The 19,163-nt window shown below is 45.4% G+C and overlaps 1 protein-coding gene across 5 annotated transcripts in view; it reads left to right on the top strand.

Moving 5' to 3' along the window:
- Positions 1-19,163, top strand: part of TMEM132B (transmembrane protein 132B) — a 381,143-nt gene that overhangs the window by 337,900 nt on the left and 24,080 nt on the right. For 4 of the 5 annotated variants that reach the window (XM_070769361.1, XM_070769364.1, XM_070769362.1 and 1 more), the window contains exon 5: positions 3,844-3,987. In XM_070769361.1, coding sequence (XP_070625462.1) covers positions 3,844-3,987 — 144 coding nt within the window. Of the gene's footprint in view, positions 1-2,634; positions 2,755-3,843; positions 3,988-19,163 lie in introns of those variants that run through there. The other variant, XM_070769365.1, reaches the window with a different exon arrangement.

Raw genomic sequence — 19,163 nt, 5'->3', positions numbered from 1 at the left:
CGTGTTGCAGCTCAGTTTTATTTAGAAAATAAAGGAAAATACATCCTTGAGGCATGAGGGCATGCCGACCCAAAAGACACAGAGAGAAGAGAGAGACCCCTGGCCTTTTGGCTCCTCTTTTTATGTTTTTTTCTCCTTCCCCTGAGCCTGCCCTATGTAAACTGGGCTAACCAGGAGTACTGTTTGTTCCACCTGAGGTCCTCACTCAGGTCCTCGGACCTTCCTTTGTTCTGTTTTCGCAGACTTTACCCTTCCTTGTCTTTTAGCCACTGCCATTCTGGACTCCTTTTTCCTATTCTAACTACCTAACATATGGATAAGAAAATTTTTTTATTGAAGTATGATTGATTTACAATATTATGTTCATTTCAGATGTTTAGCAAAGTGATTCAACTATACATATATATTTTCAGATTTTTTCCATTATAGGTTGTTATAATACAAGATACTGAATATATGTGACCTCACATGGTATTTGTCTTTCTCTCTCTGACCTCACTGTGTATGACAATCTCCAGGTCCATCTATGTGCTGCCACCCTTCCCTAGGTTTGTTATAGTTGTTGTGTGTAGTAGTTGTTTAGTGACTTTTGTGAACAAATTATGTAAAGTTTCTATTTTTTGTTGCCTGTGGCCACTGAATTCTTTGTTTGGTTAGCTTGGTGGTCAGCCAGTGATTGGGCAGAGATTTCCCTAGGCATCTGGAATCAAAGTATCACAATCTTTACCAAGGGCCTCTTTTAAAAAATTTTTGTTTTATGATTTTTGGTCACACCGCATGGCATGTGGGCTCTTAATTCCCTAGCAAGAATTGATCTTACACCCCCTGCATTGGAAGGCAGAGTCTTAACCACTGGATCACCAGGGAAACCCCACAAGGGTCTCTTTGAATGTGTTGGGACACACATTGAATCCTCAGTCAGGCATTAGACAGCTCTGCCTTAGCTTTCACTTCTTGCTTCTCTATAATGGCAAAATCAACCAGGGACAAGAGCTGAGGGCCTTCTCAGGTCTTCCTGGGCATGCACACAGCCCTATGTATAAGCATGGTCTTACAGATTCCCCAGAATATGTGTTAGCATTTCAGAGACCCTCTGGAAATTCTGTTCCTCATCTTTTCTTATTAAACTTATTGACGAATCTATTGTTTGTCACAACTGTTATGCACTGCTTCAGGCAGCTAGCTATGAAATTAACTAATTGCCTGTAATTGCTTTAAACAAATACCTTTAGTAAAAAGCTTTTCACAGGGAATGAACTCAGAGTCAGGTCAGATACAAAAAGCTTTGCAAATGAAATTTTCTAGGAAATACCAGACAAGTCAGGTAATGGCAATTCTTTGGGAATGAAGTTTTGAAAGATCTCCGTCCCTAATCTGCTCTCTTCCATGGTTTTCAGATAGTGGTATTTTTCTGTGAAAGTGGGTTGTCATTTTTCAAAGCTACTACTGAGCTGGACAGTAGGGAATGGGAGTAAATCAAGTTAAAATGCCACAAAATTCTGTTTTTACCAAGATTCAGCCATTTTTCTTGAATAAATGCTCTCTTGGCTGCACAAGCCTTTGTTTTATTTCCAGAGTTCTGAAAAGGTGGATTTTTACTCTTTTGGCCAATTTTTAAATTTCTTTCACAGAGGACTTTTCACATGTCCTTACTTTGCCATTTTTATAGACGCCACACTAATGTGCCACATTAATGGAAACTTACCTTCATAAAGGAATATAAATATGCTCTCAAGACATAAAACCTAGAGCTGGCACAAATGGGAACAGAATGAAAGAGTTGCATTTTGATAGATGGTGAATTTTTAGCAATCTCTGGCACCAGGGGATGATTTAAATGTAATATTTAACAAGACAAATTACTTTATCATTGTGCCAGAGGCAGGTAGACACTGCCTTTGGGATTTTTGAAAGGCTGTTTCTTGGTGGACACTGGAAAACACGGTTGCAAACATTTCAGCCACACACGAGAAAGCTAAAGAAGGAACTGTGGTTGCAAATGTATTTGAAATAAAAGCAACAAGCTCTGAAGATTGGTTGTGATTTGTTATGAAACATAAAGTCACCTACCTTGAAACTCAGTTTGGGAAAATTATTATAATGTCTTTAAAGGCTGTGAGCTTCTTCAGTGTAGAGACTGATATTTATTTTTGTCTTGTCTCTTTTGTCTTTCCCTAGAGCCCAACATGGTGTCTAATCTCGTGTGTTATTAGTCAAGACTTTCAGTTGTAAGTGATAAAAACCCAATTAAAACTGGCTTAAATAAAACAGTTTATTTTGTATCTCTAAATTTCCAAAGATAACAGACCCAGATGTAGCTGGATTCAGGAACCCAGAAATCTTTCCCAGGAATCTGTTTCTTTTCCTTTCTGTTGTCTCTGATTTCCTTTGGGTTTCGATCTTAAAGCAGTCTTTGTGGACATGGGGCTAGAATACCTTGATGGACCACATTTGGTTCATCTGCTCATTTGTGAAGCCTGATTTAACGGTGTGGGTCAGCACCTTCCAAGTCACATTCATTGATAGGAGAGCGGGACCCTTGGGGAGTTCACAACTTAATGAGTAGCCAGAGATTAAAACGTAAACACAAAATAAATATATAATGACAGCTGTGGTTATTACGTTGCAGGAAGGCTAGATGCTACGACAGATGATAATACAGTGCTAACTCACATTGTAGCAGGCAGAAAAGCCCCATTTCTCCAAAGAAGTGGACATATATGCTGAGATCTGAAGGATGGAAGCAACAGTGAGGTGTGTTTGGGGTTGGAGAGCTCTGCGTATGTAAGGGCAGAAGGCATGAATGGGGTTTACTCTTGGAAGAACAGAAAAGACCTCTGTGAGGCTTGACTGTGATGACGGACAGCAGGAAGGGGGCAAGAGGGAGCTAGGGAGGCGGACGAGGGTCAGGTCCCTACACATCCGTGAGTTTGGACTTCATCTTAAGAACCCTAAGATGCTTTCAAAGAGTTTTAATCTAGGAGAGAAATAATCTGAATTCTATTAAAACTTAAAAAAAAATATTATCACCGACTGCTGTGAAGACTGTGGACACAGGAAGGTCAGTTAGGGGCCAGTGGCAGTTGACTGAGTAGGGGGATTCTCCTTCCATGGAGGAACTGATTCTGGGGTTGACAGGATATTGACAGATGGTGGGGGCTTCCCTGGTGGTCCAGTGATTGAGAATCTGCCTGCTAATGCAGAGGACAAGTTGGATCCTGGCTGGGGAACTAAGATCCCATGTGAGGCTGGGCAACTAAAACTCCCGTCCACCACAGTTACTGAGCCTGAGTGCTCCACAACTAGAGAAGCCCCCTCACCACCCAGTGCCGCCACAATTTAAAAAAGGAAAAAAAAAAAAAGAATTTGACAGATGGGAGACAAGTTAGGAAGACAGAACCTACAAAACTTTGAGTGATGTCAGAGGAGGAGAGAAATTAACATGGTGTTGGTTTCACGATACCTGAGCTTGGCTGGGAAATTTCTGGGGGTGCTTAGTGGTTTGAGGAAAGACGGTGTTGGTGATCAGCTCAGGAGTGTGGAGGCTTACAATCTGCTTCCAGTTCTCTTCTGCTCTGTGTGCTGCTGTCTTTCCTGATTTGAAACTAAAATGAAGGCTGTGTTCACTATGTGAATAAGCTCTGAAAATATGGCATCGTTTACCAAAGATTTGGCCAGTATCAAAAAGGATGCTTGCGCTGTGTGTGAGGGGTGTCTGGAGGGCACAGACAGTTTTTTAAACTGTAGAGCAACTACTAAGGTCGGAGGTGGCTTGATGGTCACTTCTGCTGGGACTCACAGGCGTGCCTGCGGCTGACACGAGTTCTCTTCTCTCTCTCGCAGGACTCGGAGGTTCTGAACACGGCCATTCTCACTGGAAAGGCTGTTTCAGTTCCCGTCAAGGTGGTGGCGGTTCAAGAGGATGGTTCGGTGGTGGATGTGTCAGAGGCTGTGGAATGCAGGTCTGCGGATGAAGACGTCATCAAGGTACAGTGGGTTTTACTTCCAGATGCCCAGGCATTTGGGCCTTTCCTTCCCGTTCTGTCACGGCTGCTCTGAACATCCCAGGCTCCCAAGGGCAGAACCTGGATGAGGGTGCTGATGGGGAGCAATAGGGAAGCTGAGGGGGTAGTGATGGGGATGCTGATGGGGAGTGAGGGGGGTGCTGATGGGGATGATGGGGGTGCTGAGGATGGAGTGGTAAGGGTGCTGAGGAGGGAGTGAGTGATGACAGGGACTTGCCTGGGATCTGTTTCCCTCCCCGGGATGGAGGAGGGGGCCCCTTTTCTCCTTCTGTTTCTCATAGGACAGTATTTTCCGAAGTTTAGCAATCTACCTGCCATCTTCTCAATTTTTGCCAACTTCCTGTGCCAAATAATGTAATTTACTCAACATGTTGTCTTTAAATGCCTTACTTTTTCAACATTAAATATCTTAAATGTCTCATTAGAAGACAATAAAATCCATTGTAAAACCCATTAGCTTGATGTACTAATTTTTCCTTAATATACATGAAAATAAATGACGATTAACTTTTTAAAAAGTCCATCCATGTGCCCCCAATTTCACGGGGGTATCAGTGGGACATAGCTCACCATTTGGAGAATCTGGTCATGGATTATTTCTGCTGCATTTTCCATCCAATTAGCTGGATTTATGGCTCCAAATTCAGCCAGGAACCAGCCCATGATTTTTTTCTCCATATTCTTTGCAGGGGTCTGTTTGAATCACTGAATTCAGAGTTTCTGCCAATTTTTTCTTGGCTCACTGGTTGGCAGTTTCCTTTTGCAGCTCAGAACCCCAGGAGAAAGGACTTCCGTCTTTAGAGCGATCCTGTCTCCTTTAAGCTGCTAAGATAGCTCCTAGGTCCTGTGTCTTCATTAATTAAAAAAAATACAGTAATGCTGAATTCTGCCTTCTTTCCATTCTACTGGCTGATGTTCAGAGGTTGAATGAAACTTGGTCTCCATCTGAAGAACTTTGAGGTAGACAGAAAATCCTGCAAGGGTTTCCCTGTGGTGGACAAGATCTGGGAGGGCTTGATTCTTTCTCACGGTGACCTGCAGGAAGCTGTGCCTTATGCCAGAGATGGCTTTTTTGATAAGGAAGAATTGATGTGAGTTCTAATTAAAATTAAGAAAAAATTAATCTTTAATCCTGGCAGGTCTTGGACTCCATGGGCAGGTTTGATTAAACAAATCTGAAGCCTTCTATATTCAGAATCCAGAAAGATCTGAGCCAAGTCATACAAATTCATCTGCAGAGAATGAAAAATACTGATTCATTGTCCTTGGTTGCCTTTGACAACGCATGTTATTTACCATCCCCCTCCTCATCATTCCAGAAGGGAGACATTAGTGATGGCGCCTGGAGATGGCATCTGTGTGATTATGCCACCATGGGCTCAAACGGATGGCTCAGCTCTGTAGTCCCCTCAGCCACATCCCTTCCTGAGAGCCTGGTGTAGAGCCCCCCAAAGCAGGACCCTCACTCTCCTGTCCTGGAGAGCTCTACCCTACATGCTGCTAAGTCGCTTCAGTCGTGTCCGACTCTGTGCGACCCCATAGATGGCAGCCCATCAGGCTCCCCCATCCCTGGGATTCTCCAGGCAAAAATACTGGAGTGGGTTGCCATTTCCTTCTCTGATGCATGAAAGTGAAAAGTGAAAGTGAAGTTGCTCAGTCGTGTCCGACTCTTAGCGACCCCATGGACTGCAGCCTACCAGGCTCCTCTGTCCATGGGATTTTCCAGGCAAGAGTACTGGAGTGGGGTGCCATTGCCTTCTCCTACCCTACATAGGCAAGGCCAAGTTCGTGGTTCCCGTTGTTGCCTTATACTTGGTTATTTCCCCCTCCCAGAAATATACTAAAAGTATCCTCTGTCCTCCCTGATAGAGGAATTGCTCTGGGAGGCAGTAGTTTTTGGTTCAACTATCACTTTCGTGGCCACATGAAGATGGGGCTTTCTTCTAGCAAATTGTGGCCTGGTCTTGGCAAACCAGAGGGTGCACGTCACGAAGCTCAGGGCTGCCGTAAGACTTTTTTGTGTGTGGGAGCCCGGGCTCTGTTGCAGATTCCAGGGCCTGGGGCAGTGGAGGGGGATGCATTCAGCGGCCTTGATGCGCTGGTCACAGCTCTCGTGTCCACATTTGTCACACATTCTGTCACAGCACTAAGGTTACAGTGTCAGCCTCAGAGCTGTCCTCTGGCCTCAGCACCACCAGGGACACCCAACGAGGTGGATGCACCTTAACCCCCTGGGGAGAGACACCCTTGGTCTGTGGAGGTCACCGTGTCACTTCTTCACGGTCCAGGAGACTCTGTGTGACTCCCCAGGGAGAGTTGTGCAGGTTTCACCAAAGATCGTCATGTGATAGAAATTCTGAGCGTTGGGATGGTGACTTCGGTAAGGGAGAAAAAATGAATTTAGAAAGATGTAAATTGAGGTGATGTCCAAATTGGCTTCTTTGACTTGGGACTTTGGGGGAACTGAATCTGAGAACATAAAGGATTTTGAAGGGCTGGAACCTTGGCAAGATTGGAAGGGATCAATGTCACATTGTAAGCTGACAACTCCTTCCATGTTAAAAAAAATAGAAGATGCATATTAATTGTGTGTGTATGTGTGTGTGTGTGTACAAGAAACCGTGGCGCTTTTGTTCACAGTGAGATCTGATGAACCAACTGTATTTTTAATGGAAGTATAGTTGGTTTGCAATATGATATTAGTTTCAGGTGTGCTGCTGCTGCTGCTAAGTTGCTTCAGTCGTGTCCGACTCTGTGCGACCCCGTAGATGGCAGCCCACCAGGCTCCCCCGTCCCTGGGATTCTCCAGGCAAGAATACTGGAGCGGGTTGCCATTTCCTTCTCCAAGTTTCAGGTGTACAGCATGGTAATTCAGCATTTTTACAGATTAACCTCCATTGAAACGAGTCGCCAGTCCAGGTTCAATGCACGATACTGGATGCTTGGGGCTGGTGCACTGGGACGACCCAGAGGGATGGTATGGGGAGGGAGGAGGGAGGAGGGAGGAGGGTTCAGGATGGGGAACACATGTATACCTGTGGCGGATTCATTTCGATATTTGGCAAAACTAATACAATATTGTAAAGTTTAAAAATAAAATAAAATTTAAAAAAAGTAAAAAAAAAGTAACTTAAAAAAAAAAAAAAGGTATTACAAGGTCATAGCTCTAATTCCCTGTGGAACCACCTGTCTGAAGAGACTGCCACAGGTTGATATAATTTTTGTTGGCATTAATGGGTGTGTGACCCCAGAACAGAGGTCCCAGGTGGGCAGACTGGAGGCTGTATCTGATTCAGGGGTGTGCATGTGCTTATTTAATTTTCTGCCACCCTGTAAAACTTGGCTAATTGTATAGACATCTGGATTTCCAATTTCTTATGAAATTCACAAGGTCAGATAGCCCTGGGCCCACACTACTCCCTGTGACCCTTGACCTGGAAGTGACCAATGGACGCCCCTGTGTGTAAGTCCCTGCACCCAAATCACCACAGTCTCCACCCCTTCCTCTCGTCTCCCTGCCGGAGGTGGACGGACGTCTGTGATTTCTCACCACACTTGTACTGTTGGTTTTCTGATAGTAGGTTTCAGAGGAAAGGGAGCTACTTCTTGTCCCCTGGTCTCTATAAGTCACGGATGATAGATGTCATTTGTCACTCTGATAGAGAAGTCCATGTCTTTCTAGGCATAAGAGGAAAGCTGGAAATTGGATTGTGTTCTGTCAAACAGTGTCTGAGGGGCTGAGAATCCTTGAGATCAAACCGCAGGAGAAATGATTGAAGGAGCATGAGTGTTGAGCCCTGTGATGAGAAGAAAAGGCCCTGGGAGAGGTGAAGAGGAGGACGTGACAGCTCTTTTGAAGTCTTTTGAGGACCATCCTCTGGAATACGGAGGAGATTTGTGCTTTTTAGGTTCCAAGAGTGGAAGTCAAAAGGGAACTACTTGGGCTCAACATAAATAAAAATAATGCAGAGTGAGTGAGTTCGGGGGGTTGGTAAGCTTTCAGACAGGTGATGTCAGTTCAGATGCTAACTCCGTGGGGAGCACCTTTATGAGCTAGTAGCAAAATATCATTCGAAGTATCATTCCTATGGCTTTCCCATCATGAAGTCAGTTGATAATTGACTTTTTCTGAATTTGAAAGACTTATTTCCATCCTAATAACCTGGAAGACCTATGTATCCATTTCCTCTTGGTGCTGTAACAAATCAACATGAACTTAGTAGCTTTAAACAAAACACATTTATTATCTGATAGGATGGGAGGTCAGGACCCTAAAATGGGTTGCTTGGCAGGGCTGCCTTGCTTCTGAAAGCTCTAGCAGAAAATCTGTTTGCCTTTTCCAGCTTCTGGAGGCTGCCTGCATTTCCCGACTATGGCCCCCTCTTCCAAGTCAACACTGTAGCATCTTCAAATCTCTCTCCCTCTGACCACTGGTTCCATCATCACCTCTGTTTCTCTGACTCTGACCCTCCTGCCTGTCTCTAATAAGGACCTTTAGGCTCACCTGGATAACCCAGCTTAGGGCTCCCCGCCTCTGGGTCCCAGAACCGGTACCTCCTATCAGATCAGCAGCAACATTAGATTAGAAATACAGTGCACAATAAATGTAATACACCTGAATCATCCGAAACCACCCCATCCACTCCTGGTCCATGGAAAAATTGTCTCCCACGAAGTCGGACCCTGGCGGCAATAAGGTTGGAGACGGTGGACCCAGATACTCCTTTCATCCCAAGGTTCTTTTCTCAGTTACATCTGCAGTCTCTTTGGCACATGTGTTAGTTTTCTGTAGCTCCCATAATAGGTTCCCACAAACTCAGTGGCTTGAACAACATAAATTTGTTGTCTTACAGTTCTGGAGGCCGGAAGTCTGAAATCAAAGTGTGGTCAGCTCCTCCCTTCCTCCAGAAGCTCTGGGGCAGAGTCCTTCCTGGCCTCGTCCAGCCTCTGGTGGCTCCAAGTGTTCCTGGGCTTGTACCGGTATCCTTGCAGTCTCTGCCTCTGTCTTCACATGTCTTGCCCTTGTGTCTCCGTGTGACCTTATTCTCCTGTAAGGGCACTAGTCATTGGATTTAGGGCCATCGTAATTTAGAGTGATCTCATCTCAAGATCCTTAGGTTAATTATGTCTGCCAAAACCCTGTTTCCAGGAACTTTCCTGGTGGTTCAGTGGCTAATACTCCAAGCGCCCAATACAAGGGGCCCCAGACTCGCTTCCCAGTTGGGGAACTAGGTCTGGTATGCTGCAATGAATATCAAAGCTCCCAGGTGCCTCAGCTAAGACCTGGCACATCCAATAAAATAAATAGTAAATAAGTATGTTTAAAAGACCCTGTTTCCAAATAAGGTCACATTCATGGTGCCGGGGGCTAGAACATGGATGTATCATTTTGGGGTCACAATTCCAACCCCCATGTAAAGTGACATATTCTGAAAATTAAGATCCAGACAGCTCTGGGGGTCTTTATGCTGCCAGAAAGACTTCCCAGATGGTGCATTGGTAAAGAATCCACCTGCCAATGTAGGAGATGCAAGATACACGGGTTCAATCCCTGGGTCGGGAAGGTCTTCTGGAGGAGGAAATGGCAACCCATTCCAGTATTCTTGCCTGGGAAATCCCATGGACAGAGGAGCCTGGCAGGTTACAGTCCATGGGGTTGCAAAGAGTCGGATATGACTGAGCAACTGAGCAGCAGCAACATGCTTTCAGAAACAACACATTTTCTGTTCTTTGCTAAGTTTCTTTAAAAGTCTTCAGAGGAAGGAAGAAAAATGCGATTTCCACGTTGTAATTATGATTTAATCTTTGAACGTCTATCTTCCTGACTAAGTGATGGCCTCCTGTTTTCATGTGTCAGTAGCTGTATTGTTTGTCAGCGAGCTGTGGTCTCCAGAACCACAGAAGCCTGGCATACGTCACCAGCAGGCGATGAACTCATTCACGCTTGGAGAGAAATCAATGTAAACTCACGCTGATCTTGAAGAGAGTACCCTCCAACTTTTGGCTGCCATAATTAAGTTTCCAGCCTTCTGATATCAGCTGGACTTGCAATAATGAGATGCTAAAGGCCTCATAAAAGGGAATTAACATTTTAAAGCCTTCTCTGCCCCAGGGAAGGTCTTTATTTCCAAACTTGGTTTGCAAAGGGCAAGGGTAGGCAGCGGATGTGCTGTCGAAAAGAAAACATAAAGTTTTCTGCTGCTGGTGTGGGGTCACTAACCAGAGCCCAATGTCACCTTTGGAGAATGCAGGAAGCTTTGAGAGAGCAGCTGCATTCCTTAGGTTATAATGTAGCCCCTGCAAAATGCTGTGTGACCTGGTTTTCTTAAGTGGTTGGATTCACAGAGACATGAGGTGGCAAGGTGGGCATGTCCTGAACATGTTCCTTAGAGACGTGGTGTGCATTGATGCCACTGAGCCAGAGACATAACGATTCAGGTGGAGAGGATTGGACAGGTGTGGTAGGTAGTGGGATCTGCAGGCCAGGGATGAAATTCTGCGTTGGTGAGCTTTGCTTTGTTTTGGTTGCAAGTAACAGAAATTCAGGGCTTCCCAATGCAGAAGACCCAGAAGACTCGGGTTCAATCCCTGGGTCGGGAAGATCCCCTGGAGGGGTAAATGGCAACCCTCTCCAGTTATTCTTGCCTGGAGAATCCCATGGACAGAGGAGCCTGGCGGGCTACAATCCATGGGTTTGCAAAGGGTTGGGCGTGACTGAGCTACTAAACAACAACAACAGTAGAAATGCAAATCCAACCATCTTAAGCCAAAGGGAGAAATATTAATACACCGATGTGCAACCAAAGGAGCCATGATGACTTCAGGTGAAGGTGTATCCAGAGAAACATATAGACTTAATCTCTCCCCTTCTCTCATTTCTGCCTTCCTCTGTGTGGTTTTGTGCATCTTTTCCCGTGCTCATGCTGCCTCCTGGGCCCAGCAACCCTCCGCCACTGCCTGTACCTGGAGAAAGCTCGGTTGTCTTCTGGATTTGGGTCAGGTGCACCTGCTCTGTGCTTCCACCTTCTTCCTGCTGTTCTGCATCTCCAATCCACGCCCCCCCGCCCGCCACCGCTGCAGTCCTCACCTTTGTGCTTCTGTCCCCCATGTAGACGTGTGTATTAGGGACTCAGTGCACTGTGCGTCCTTGTGCAGGTGGCAGGTTTGCCCCTTGAAGGCAGGTCCATGTCTTACTTCTCTTCCTGCCCCGAAGGGTCTGTTAGAAGGAGCAGTGACACCCACCACAGCCCATGGTGACACTAGGCCAGACTCTGTTCCCCTGATTTTAAACACATTACAGCCTGCAATGTACCTAGCAGCCCCACAGAGTAGGTCCCAGTATTATCCCATTTTACAGCCCAGAAAACTGAGGCTGGAGAAGTTTAAGTGTCTAGGTTGTGCATAAATATTAGTCCATTTCGTGTCCAAATTTATGGTGCAGAAAAGTAGATAAACAGTCCCTTCCTACTTCTTCTCATTTAAAGACAGATGTTTCTGAAAATCTAGATTTTTATGCAAGATTTTTGACTTTTCAATGTTGGCACATCATCCAGTGGAAAGAGATGTGCAAATGCCCGGGGTCTGTCGTTCTCACCTCTGTGTGTCCTGTGCTGTAGGAGCAGGTTCACTAATGAAAGATGGGGCCCCGTCACAGGTGAGAGTGAGATTGAGGACCTTGTGGGGACCCCACGATGTTGATGAAGTGGGTTCAGAACAGTCTCTGCACTGACTTACCTTGAAAGGGTCCTTGTCTGCCGTGGGCTCCTACAAGCTTCCAGAGAAACCCTCAGATGGATCCTAATTTTATCAGAAGGAGATGGAGAGAAATCCTAGAGTAGTTTAAGCCCATTTCTCTCTCTTTCAGCGATGCTTGGCAAACGTTCCTCCAGAAAACACTGTTCTTCTATTTCTGGGCATGAATTTCCTTCCCTTCACCCATCACCAGGAGCCAGGCAGCTAAGAATAAGTCGTCAGGCAGCTTGGATGTTATTGCCTAATTTTGTCCTTCTTTATGCTGGTAATTTGGACTTTTATTGTTCCATTCTGATGGGAGATGTGTCATATATTTCCTGTTGGCCAGAGGATAGCTATTGCTGCATCCCCAACCTTTTGTTCCATCAGCATCACTCTGATTTCAATATTAATTAGATCTTTTGTTCCTTTCTGTCTTTAGCATCTCTAATGAAGAACTAACATTCTGGAATTGTTTTGGCGTCATGTGGAGAAACCCTGGAATGAGCCAGGGTAGGTCTGCGAGCCTACTGGCTTCCCTCCCTCAGTAAACACGCCCGCACTCTTCCTTCTCCTCTGCTGGCCACCTCTCACATCTCCTCTCCATCAGGCCCTGCTCAGGGCAAGGTCCTGGGGGTTCACTGGGGTCTTGGGTCTGTGACTGTATCATCAGTATCAAGTAGGATCAACTATGGCTATAGTGCCTCTGTCTCCTGGCACATTTATCCTTGATGTTTTGGAGCTTGGTTTACAATTTCAGCTCCTACCAGGAGTTTTGATGGTGGGCAGAATGTATCAGCTTTATATTCAAATTCATTGAGTTTCCTGGAGAAGCTCAAATCATTTAATGCAATTTATTAAAAAATTTTTTTTTTAATTTATACAATTTTAAAAAGTTACTTTCCATTTACAAAACATTGGCTATATTCTCTGTGTGGTACAATACAGCCTTGTGCCTATCTTTTTTAAAAAATTTATTTATTTATTTAACTGTGCCAGGTCTTAGTTGGGGCACAAGGGAGCTTCCATCTTCATTGCAGTACACTGGATCTTTTAGCAGCAGCATTGCAAACTCTTAGTTGTGGCATGTGGAATCTAGTTCCCTAACCAGGGGTTGAATCCATGCCCCTGCACTGGGAGTGCGGAGTCTTAGCCACTGGACCACCAGGGAGGTCTGGAGCCTGTCTTATACGCAATAGTTTGTACCTCCCACTCCACAGCCCTAGATGTCCCTCCTCACCCATTTAAATAAACTTTAGAAGTTACCCATCTAAGAAAAATGATGCATGGGGCATTTAATTATTGTTGCAGAAATGAGGGTCACCCAGTTGGTAAGTGCCAGGGCTGGGGTTTGACTTTGGGCAGCTTGACTCTGAGTCTGGGCTCTCAGCTTCGGCTTTACAGACAGCTTCCCAATTTCACAGGGAACTTAGCCCCATTGGAGTGGTTAGGGTGCTTATTTCAGGGGCAAGGTTCTCCCCTCTACTTTGAGATTATCTGCACATTGACTTATTTTATGCATATCATGAGGTTAAAATTATCTTCCAAAGATTAAACTGTAGCCTCTTTTTCTACATTTCAAATGTATACAGGGAAATTTCCTCATGTCGGAAACTGGTGAACATAAAAAGAAATCCATGGACTTTCCTGATGATCCAGTGGCTAAGATTTTGTGCTCCCAATGCAGGGGGCCCAGGTTCGATCCCTGGTCAGGGAACTAGATCCCATATGCCACATGCTGCAATAAAGATGGAAGATCTCACATGCAGCAATTAAGACTTGGTACAGCCAAATAAATACATAAATGTTTATTTAAAGAGAAAATCCAACCAGAAAGAGCTAGAACTGACTTCCTCAGCCAAAAACGACTAGTACAGCACAGACTTGATGGGCACGAATGAGAAAAAACTTCGGAGAGTCCCCTGAATATGCAGGGGTCTTGCATGAGCAGTTTATTCCTGCTTTGTTGGTACTTATCCCTAGTCCGATATGTATTTTGGGAAAGTAACTCTGCCGTTCGTTAGCAGTTGGTGGAAATACAAATTCTGTCTTAGCCAGAAACAATGGAATGGGGTTTTCCTGGGACTGGATGATCTGGATTACATGTGTGTGCACACCTGCTCAGTTGCTCAGTCATGTCTAACTCTCTGTGACCCCCATGGCCTGTAGCCTGCCAGGCTCCGCTGTCCATGGGATTTCCCAGGCAAGAATTCCGGAGCGGTTTGCCATTTCCTGCTTGAGATCTTCCCGACTGAGGGATTGAACCCACATCTCTTGCACCTCCTGCATTGGCAGGCGGATTCTTTACCACTGCACCACTTGGGAAACCACTGGATTATGTAGCCGCCTATTAAACAAATGGAGTCTTATCTCTTCTAATCCATTTTCAAGAGCAGTGGGCTTCCAGCAGGAAACGATCATTTATATTCTTATACTCAGTGTATTCCTTCTACACTGCTCTTGGATTAATTTGCCAAGGAAACATTTCAGGTTTAACTTGAAATGTTAAGAGACAATCTCAGATTTCAAAGCTCTGCTTTTGACTCCTATTTCTCCCTGCAGAGTTGCCTTAACCTTCTTAAAGGGCCCCTCTTCAAATGTTTCAGATATTTTTGACCACTTCTAAAGCTCAGTTTAACGGGCTCTTTTTAAAATGAAAGGCCCCAGCCCAAAGCGATTGCCCTAATGTAGTTATCTTTTAATGCTCCGGACGCGAAAGCAGTTTCCATCATCAAGGATTTCGGCCATGTCACTCCTCAAGGGATGTGTTCAGAGAGGTGAATGTATCATGACTTCCTAACATCCTTTGTGTCTGACACTTGATAACTATTCGGGTTACACTCTGATGACTTCTTTTCCTACGTGCACAGTTGTAGGAAGAGTAGTCCGCAGCCGTGTGCTGAGACTGGCTGTGTGTCTGAAGCCCACTCGTGTGGATGGTGGATTTCCATATGGCTTTTTTTAAAAAGAACTTTTTAATTTTGATTTTATTTGGCTACATCAGGTCTTAGCTGTGGGCCAGGGATCAAACCCGCATCCTCTGGTTTAGAAGGCGACGTCTTAACTACTGGGTCACCAGGGAAGTCCCTCCATGTGCTTCTGACAGCCTTCTTGAGTGACGGGATAGTGGCGAGAATCTTGAAGGATTTTCCACTTTGATACCAGTACTTGCATTCTGGCCCAGGTTGAGACAGAAGGGACTTTGGTCAAGGACGTTGGGCCAAAGGATTTTGGTTTCACAAATAGGATGCAAATAATATAGAATAAATAAAACATGTAGTAGGACCCTACTCCCTAGCATGCACCACTCCAGACATCACTAATCCATCCCAGCACTCCTTCCTTCTACAGCCCCGACTTCTTCTTGAGCAGAGGTCCCTTGAGCAGCCACTGTGGAGTGATTTGAATTGGCAAGTGAGACAAGCCTATTTCCTATTTCTGATAAAGCCTGTGGGGGAACTAGCAAATGTTTTCATAAGAATTGAGGAGCATGATGCTAATGAGGCCATGATATGGACCGTAAAATCTGATATATTGGAGGAAAAAGAAGCAAAACACAGTATTTCTGTGCCATTGCACTACATCTTATTGATTTCGGGGAGACATAGCAGTAAGTAGCAGCTGGAAGCAAAACCTTAGCTCCCTGATTGGGAATTGAACCCTGGTCGTCTGGGTGGAAACCAGGAATCCTAACTGCTAAATGACAGGGGCCAGAGACTAGAATCTAAGTCGCAATCCTAGTCTACCCTGAAAGGAGAATCAGACAAGAAGACAGAAGGCATAGAGGAAAGTATATTATGTATTAGAAAAGCAGAGTACATGTGGAAATATCCATGGGTAAACTCAGCATGAGAGTTGCTTGAGTTGAGACTTTGGGAAGTTAAAATCCTTTCTAAGAGGAGGAATCTTCTTCTTGCTGAGTCGTCTTCTTTGCATGCATGTATGCTAAGTCGCTTCAGATGTGTCCAACTCTTTGTGACCCCATAGACTGTAGCCCACCAGGCTCTTCTGTCCATGGGATTCTCCAGGCAAGAATACTGGAGTGGGTTGCCATGCCCTCCTCCAGGGGATCTTCCTGACCCAGGGATCAAACCTGTGTCTCTCATGTCTCCTGCTTTGGCAGGTGGGTTCTTTCGCTAGTGCCATCTGGAAAGCCCCATCTTCCTTGACTCTCTGGCTGGTTTGTCTCAGGACCCTCCCCTGGGTGTGCTCATACACCTCTTAGTCAAGATGGATTTCATTGCAAAGGCATATAGGAGGAAAATAGCAAGACTTAGTATGGTCTGGCATCCCCTGCCTTTTTGACCCTGGGAAGACTTTTTCACGTGTGTAGCATCTCCCTTGCCCCAAGCATGGAAAATGTATTACCTCTTGATCTCCTAATAGGGTCTGGCTCCTCTTTTTTGCATCCAATGTCTGATTATCCACCCTATTCCTGTTGTCGTTTCTTGTATAGAAGTACAGATCTTGAAATGTAGACAAGAGTCCAGCCACAAATAGGTAACCCGGAGCCCATCTGTCTCTTACCTCAAGAAATGTAAATAGGGGACTGGTAGTGAGTGTCCAACCTGGAGCCCATCTTTTCCTCACCCCAGGAGGTGTGAACAGGAGGCCAGTTGTAAGTATCTAGCCGAGGGCTTACCTGTCTCCTGTCTCACTATCATCTGTATCAGGATGTCCTTAGACCAAAGGTCATAAGGTGATAGTGCTTGCGTGCTCAGTCAGTGTCTGACTGTGACCCCATGGAGCCCGCCAGGCTCCTCTGTCCATGGGATTCTCGCAGGCAAGAATACTGGAGTGGGTTGCCATTTCCTTCTCCAGGGGATCTTCCCAACCCAGAGACCGAACCTGAGTCTCCAGCATTGACAGGTGGATTCTTTAGCACTGAGCTACCTGGGAATCCCATAAAATGATAGGCTTTGAGGCAAATACAGTCCCTAAGACAAGCCCCCACACAGAGCAAAGTACTTTTAAAATGTATTCTTAGATGTCAACATTCAAACATGAGTAAATTTCACTGAACCCTGGATCTTCCATTTCTCTTGCAAAGTCAGAAGGTCTCTGCACACAACCCTGACGTTCCCGCGAGGCAGCGGAGGGCTCGGGGGAGTGGGAGGCTAACCCCTTTGAGCAGGGCTTGGGGTGCTCCCTCGAGTTTTTCATAATCCCTGAGTTTTCTGTCTTTCAGAGAAGACCTCTTTTCTTCATTTATGTCACCTCCCTGGGCCCAGAGGGATTGGATTGTTGCCTCAACCCCCATCAGCCTCCACAGAAGCTCCATCATCCCAGGCTAGTCGTGCTGAAAAAAAAAGGGGGGGATGAATTATATGGGTAAACTGAATTCTATTACAAATATCTTAGATAAATAAGTTGTATTAAGTGAGATGTATTAGACCAATGTATTAGATGCAATTATTGTAATTTATTGCTCACACAGGTAGAGGTTTTCGTGAGGCAGAGTCATTTAAGAACAGCTGTAATTTCACCATGGGGCTACTTCTGTGTTTTCTTACCAGTCTGGAAATTTTTATATCCAGGATTTTAATCAGCCCATGTCACACTGGCAAGGACTCCAAGTTGATCAAGGGGATGAATTCCAGGGACTCCTGTGCTACCGAGGCATTGCTGCGCTTCACCCCTCCCTCTGTGACTGGCTCAGCCTGGCTAGGCTCTGAGTCGCCGGTCCCTCTCAGAGAATCTCCTCTGAGAAGTCTGGATACCCAGCCTTTCCTTGGCAGCGCTGAGCCAACCCTGTCTTTGCCAGATCTTAGGCTGGGCCTTTCATCCTCCGTCTTTTCCACATTCAGATTTTGGAGGAATTGGTGATGAGGTCATTGTTGGCATTTTCTTTTTCCCTTCCCCTGGAGTCTCAGAGACTTTAAACAAAACAAAACAAAACAAAAACCCTCTCAACTACTTTTTATACCTTGAGTCCCCAATTCACAGCATGCTTTGATACAAAAGTTTCTCAGGGAAATTTTCAGAAGTACTTTCAAAATCAGCTTGGAAAACACAAACCCTGCAGATTTCTCATTCCCCTGAGAATATGCTTATCCTGCCAAAATGCCTTTCTTTTATATGACTAATTGCTGTGCAAACCCTGGACACCTAAGCTTGTGACTCCAGCCTGTGTGCCAGCGGAACCTCATTCAGAGTGCTTCTCTCCACCAGGTTCAGTGTCTGCTGTCCGAGCTGGTTCAGGAGGCTGAGCAGCACCATATGCTGGGCTCTTACCAGATAAACAGCTCTTCATCCCTCCCGGGCCACCGTTTGATGCATAGGAAGTGCTTGGATCTTTTCCTAAACTCACAAGTGTTGGTGGTGCTGTGAAAAATCTCCCAATGTCGAGGGCTACAAAGCTAAAATGAAAACATTCCCCAGAGAAGCGTATGCTGAATTTTCAACAAACCGTAATCTTGGGCCTAATTTGTTGGTGTGGTTTTGACAAGGGGCACAATTTTGGAAGCACTTGTCTGTTGAGGTAGAATCAAACCTTGTTGAATATGCTTCAGATGGGGATTTTTTTCTCCTAGTGGAAAAGAGCCAGAATGTTGTTATTTCTTCATGCAAGCGGGCTGACTAGCAGAATGCAGTCATTGAGTGGTGATGCTTGACTGACAAGGGGGAAGATGAAGTTGGATGGAAGCGAGTGTCAGCTTTAAAAAAATGCATGAAGTAAAAAGTCCCAAGTTAAGTTTTATTTGGGGCAAAATGAGGACTGTAGCCCAGGAGACAGCACCTCAGACAGCTCTGAGAAACTGCTCCAAAGAGGCGGGGTGCAAGGGGAGGTCAAAATCACCAGTGTGATTTTGGTGAAGGGGGTACACATGCAATCAAACACACATTTTTTTTAGAAGGTTGTACCTAGTCATGAGGAACAGTCATCACCATGAAAGATTCTAGTGCTTTTCTAGATATGAGGAGGTACAAGAATTGGGCTCATAAAATTGGCTCCTGAAAAACATCTAACTATCAGACCTGTCCTGCCAGTTTTTCCCCAAAATACAGAGTGCCTCATTTCTGCTCTCCACCCTGAACTCCTTTCAGGGGTGTTGAATATTGGCAACAGCACGATTTAATACTTGTAGAGGTGGATGGGGGGCTTCCCAGGTGACGCTGGTGGTGAAAGAACCTGCCTGCCAATGCAGGAGACACGAGAGACTCGGGTTTGATCCCAGAATCAGGAAGATCCCCTGGAGGGGGGCATGGCAACCCGCTCCAGTATTCTTGCCTGGAGAATCCCGTGGACAGAGGAGCCTGGCAGGCTACAGTCCATAGGGTCGCAGAGAGTCGGACATGACTGAAGCAACTTAGCAAGCACACACAGAGGTGGATGGCACGTGCTGTTGGCAAGTACCAATTTGTAGTTGACAGGGCATCAATGGGTCTGCAGGGGAGGGGTGTCCC

Source organism: Bos indicus, chromosome 17, assembly GCF_029378745.1.
Source record: "Bos indicus isolate NIAB-ARS_2022 breed Sahiwal x Tharparkar chromosome 17, NIAB-ARS_B.indTharparkar_mat_pri_1.0, whole genome shotgun sequence".
NCBI classification, from domain to species: domain Eukaryota; kingdom Metazoa; phylum Chordata; class Mammalia; order Artiodactyla; family Bovidae; genus Bos; species Bos indicus.
Note: the sequence above shows the minus strand (reverse complement) of the source record. Positions and strands in the feature narration are given on the sequence as shown.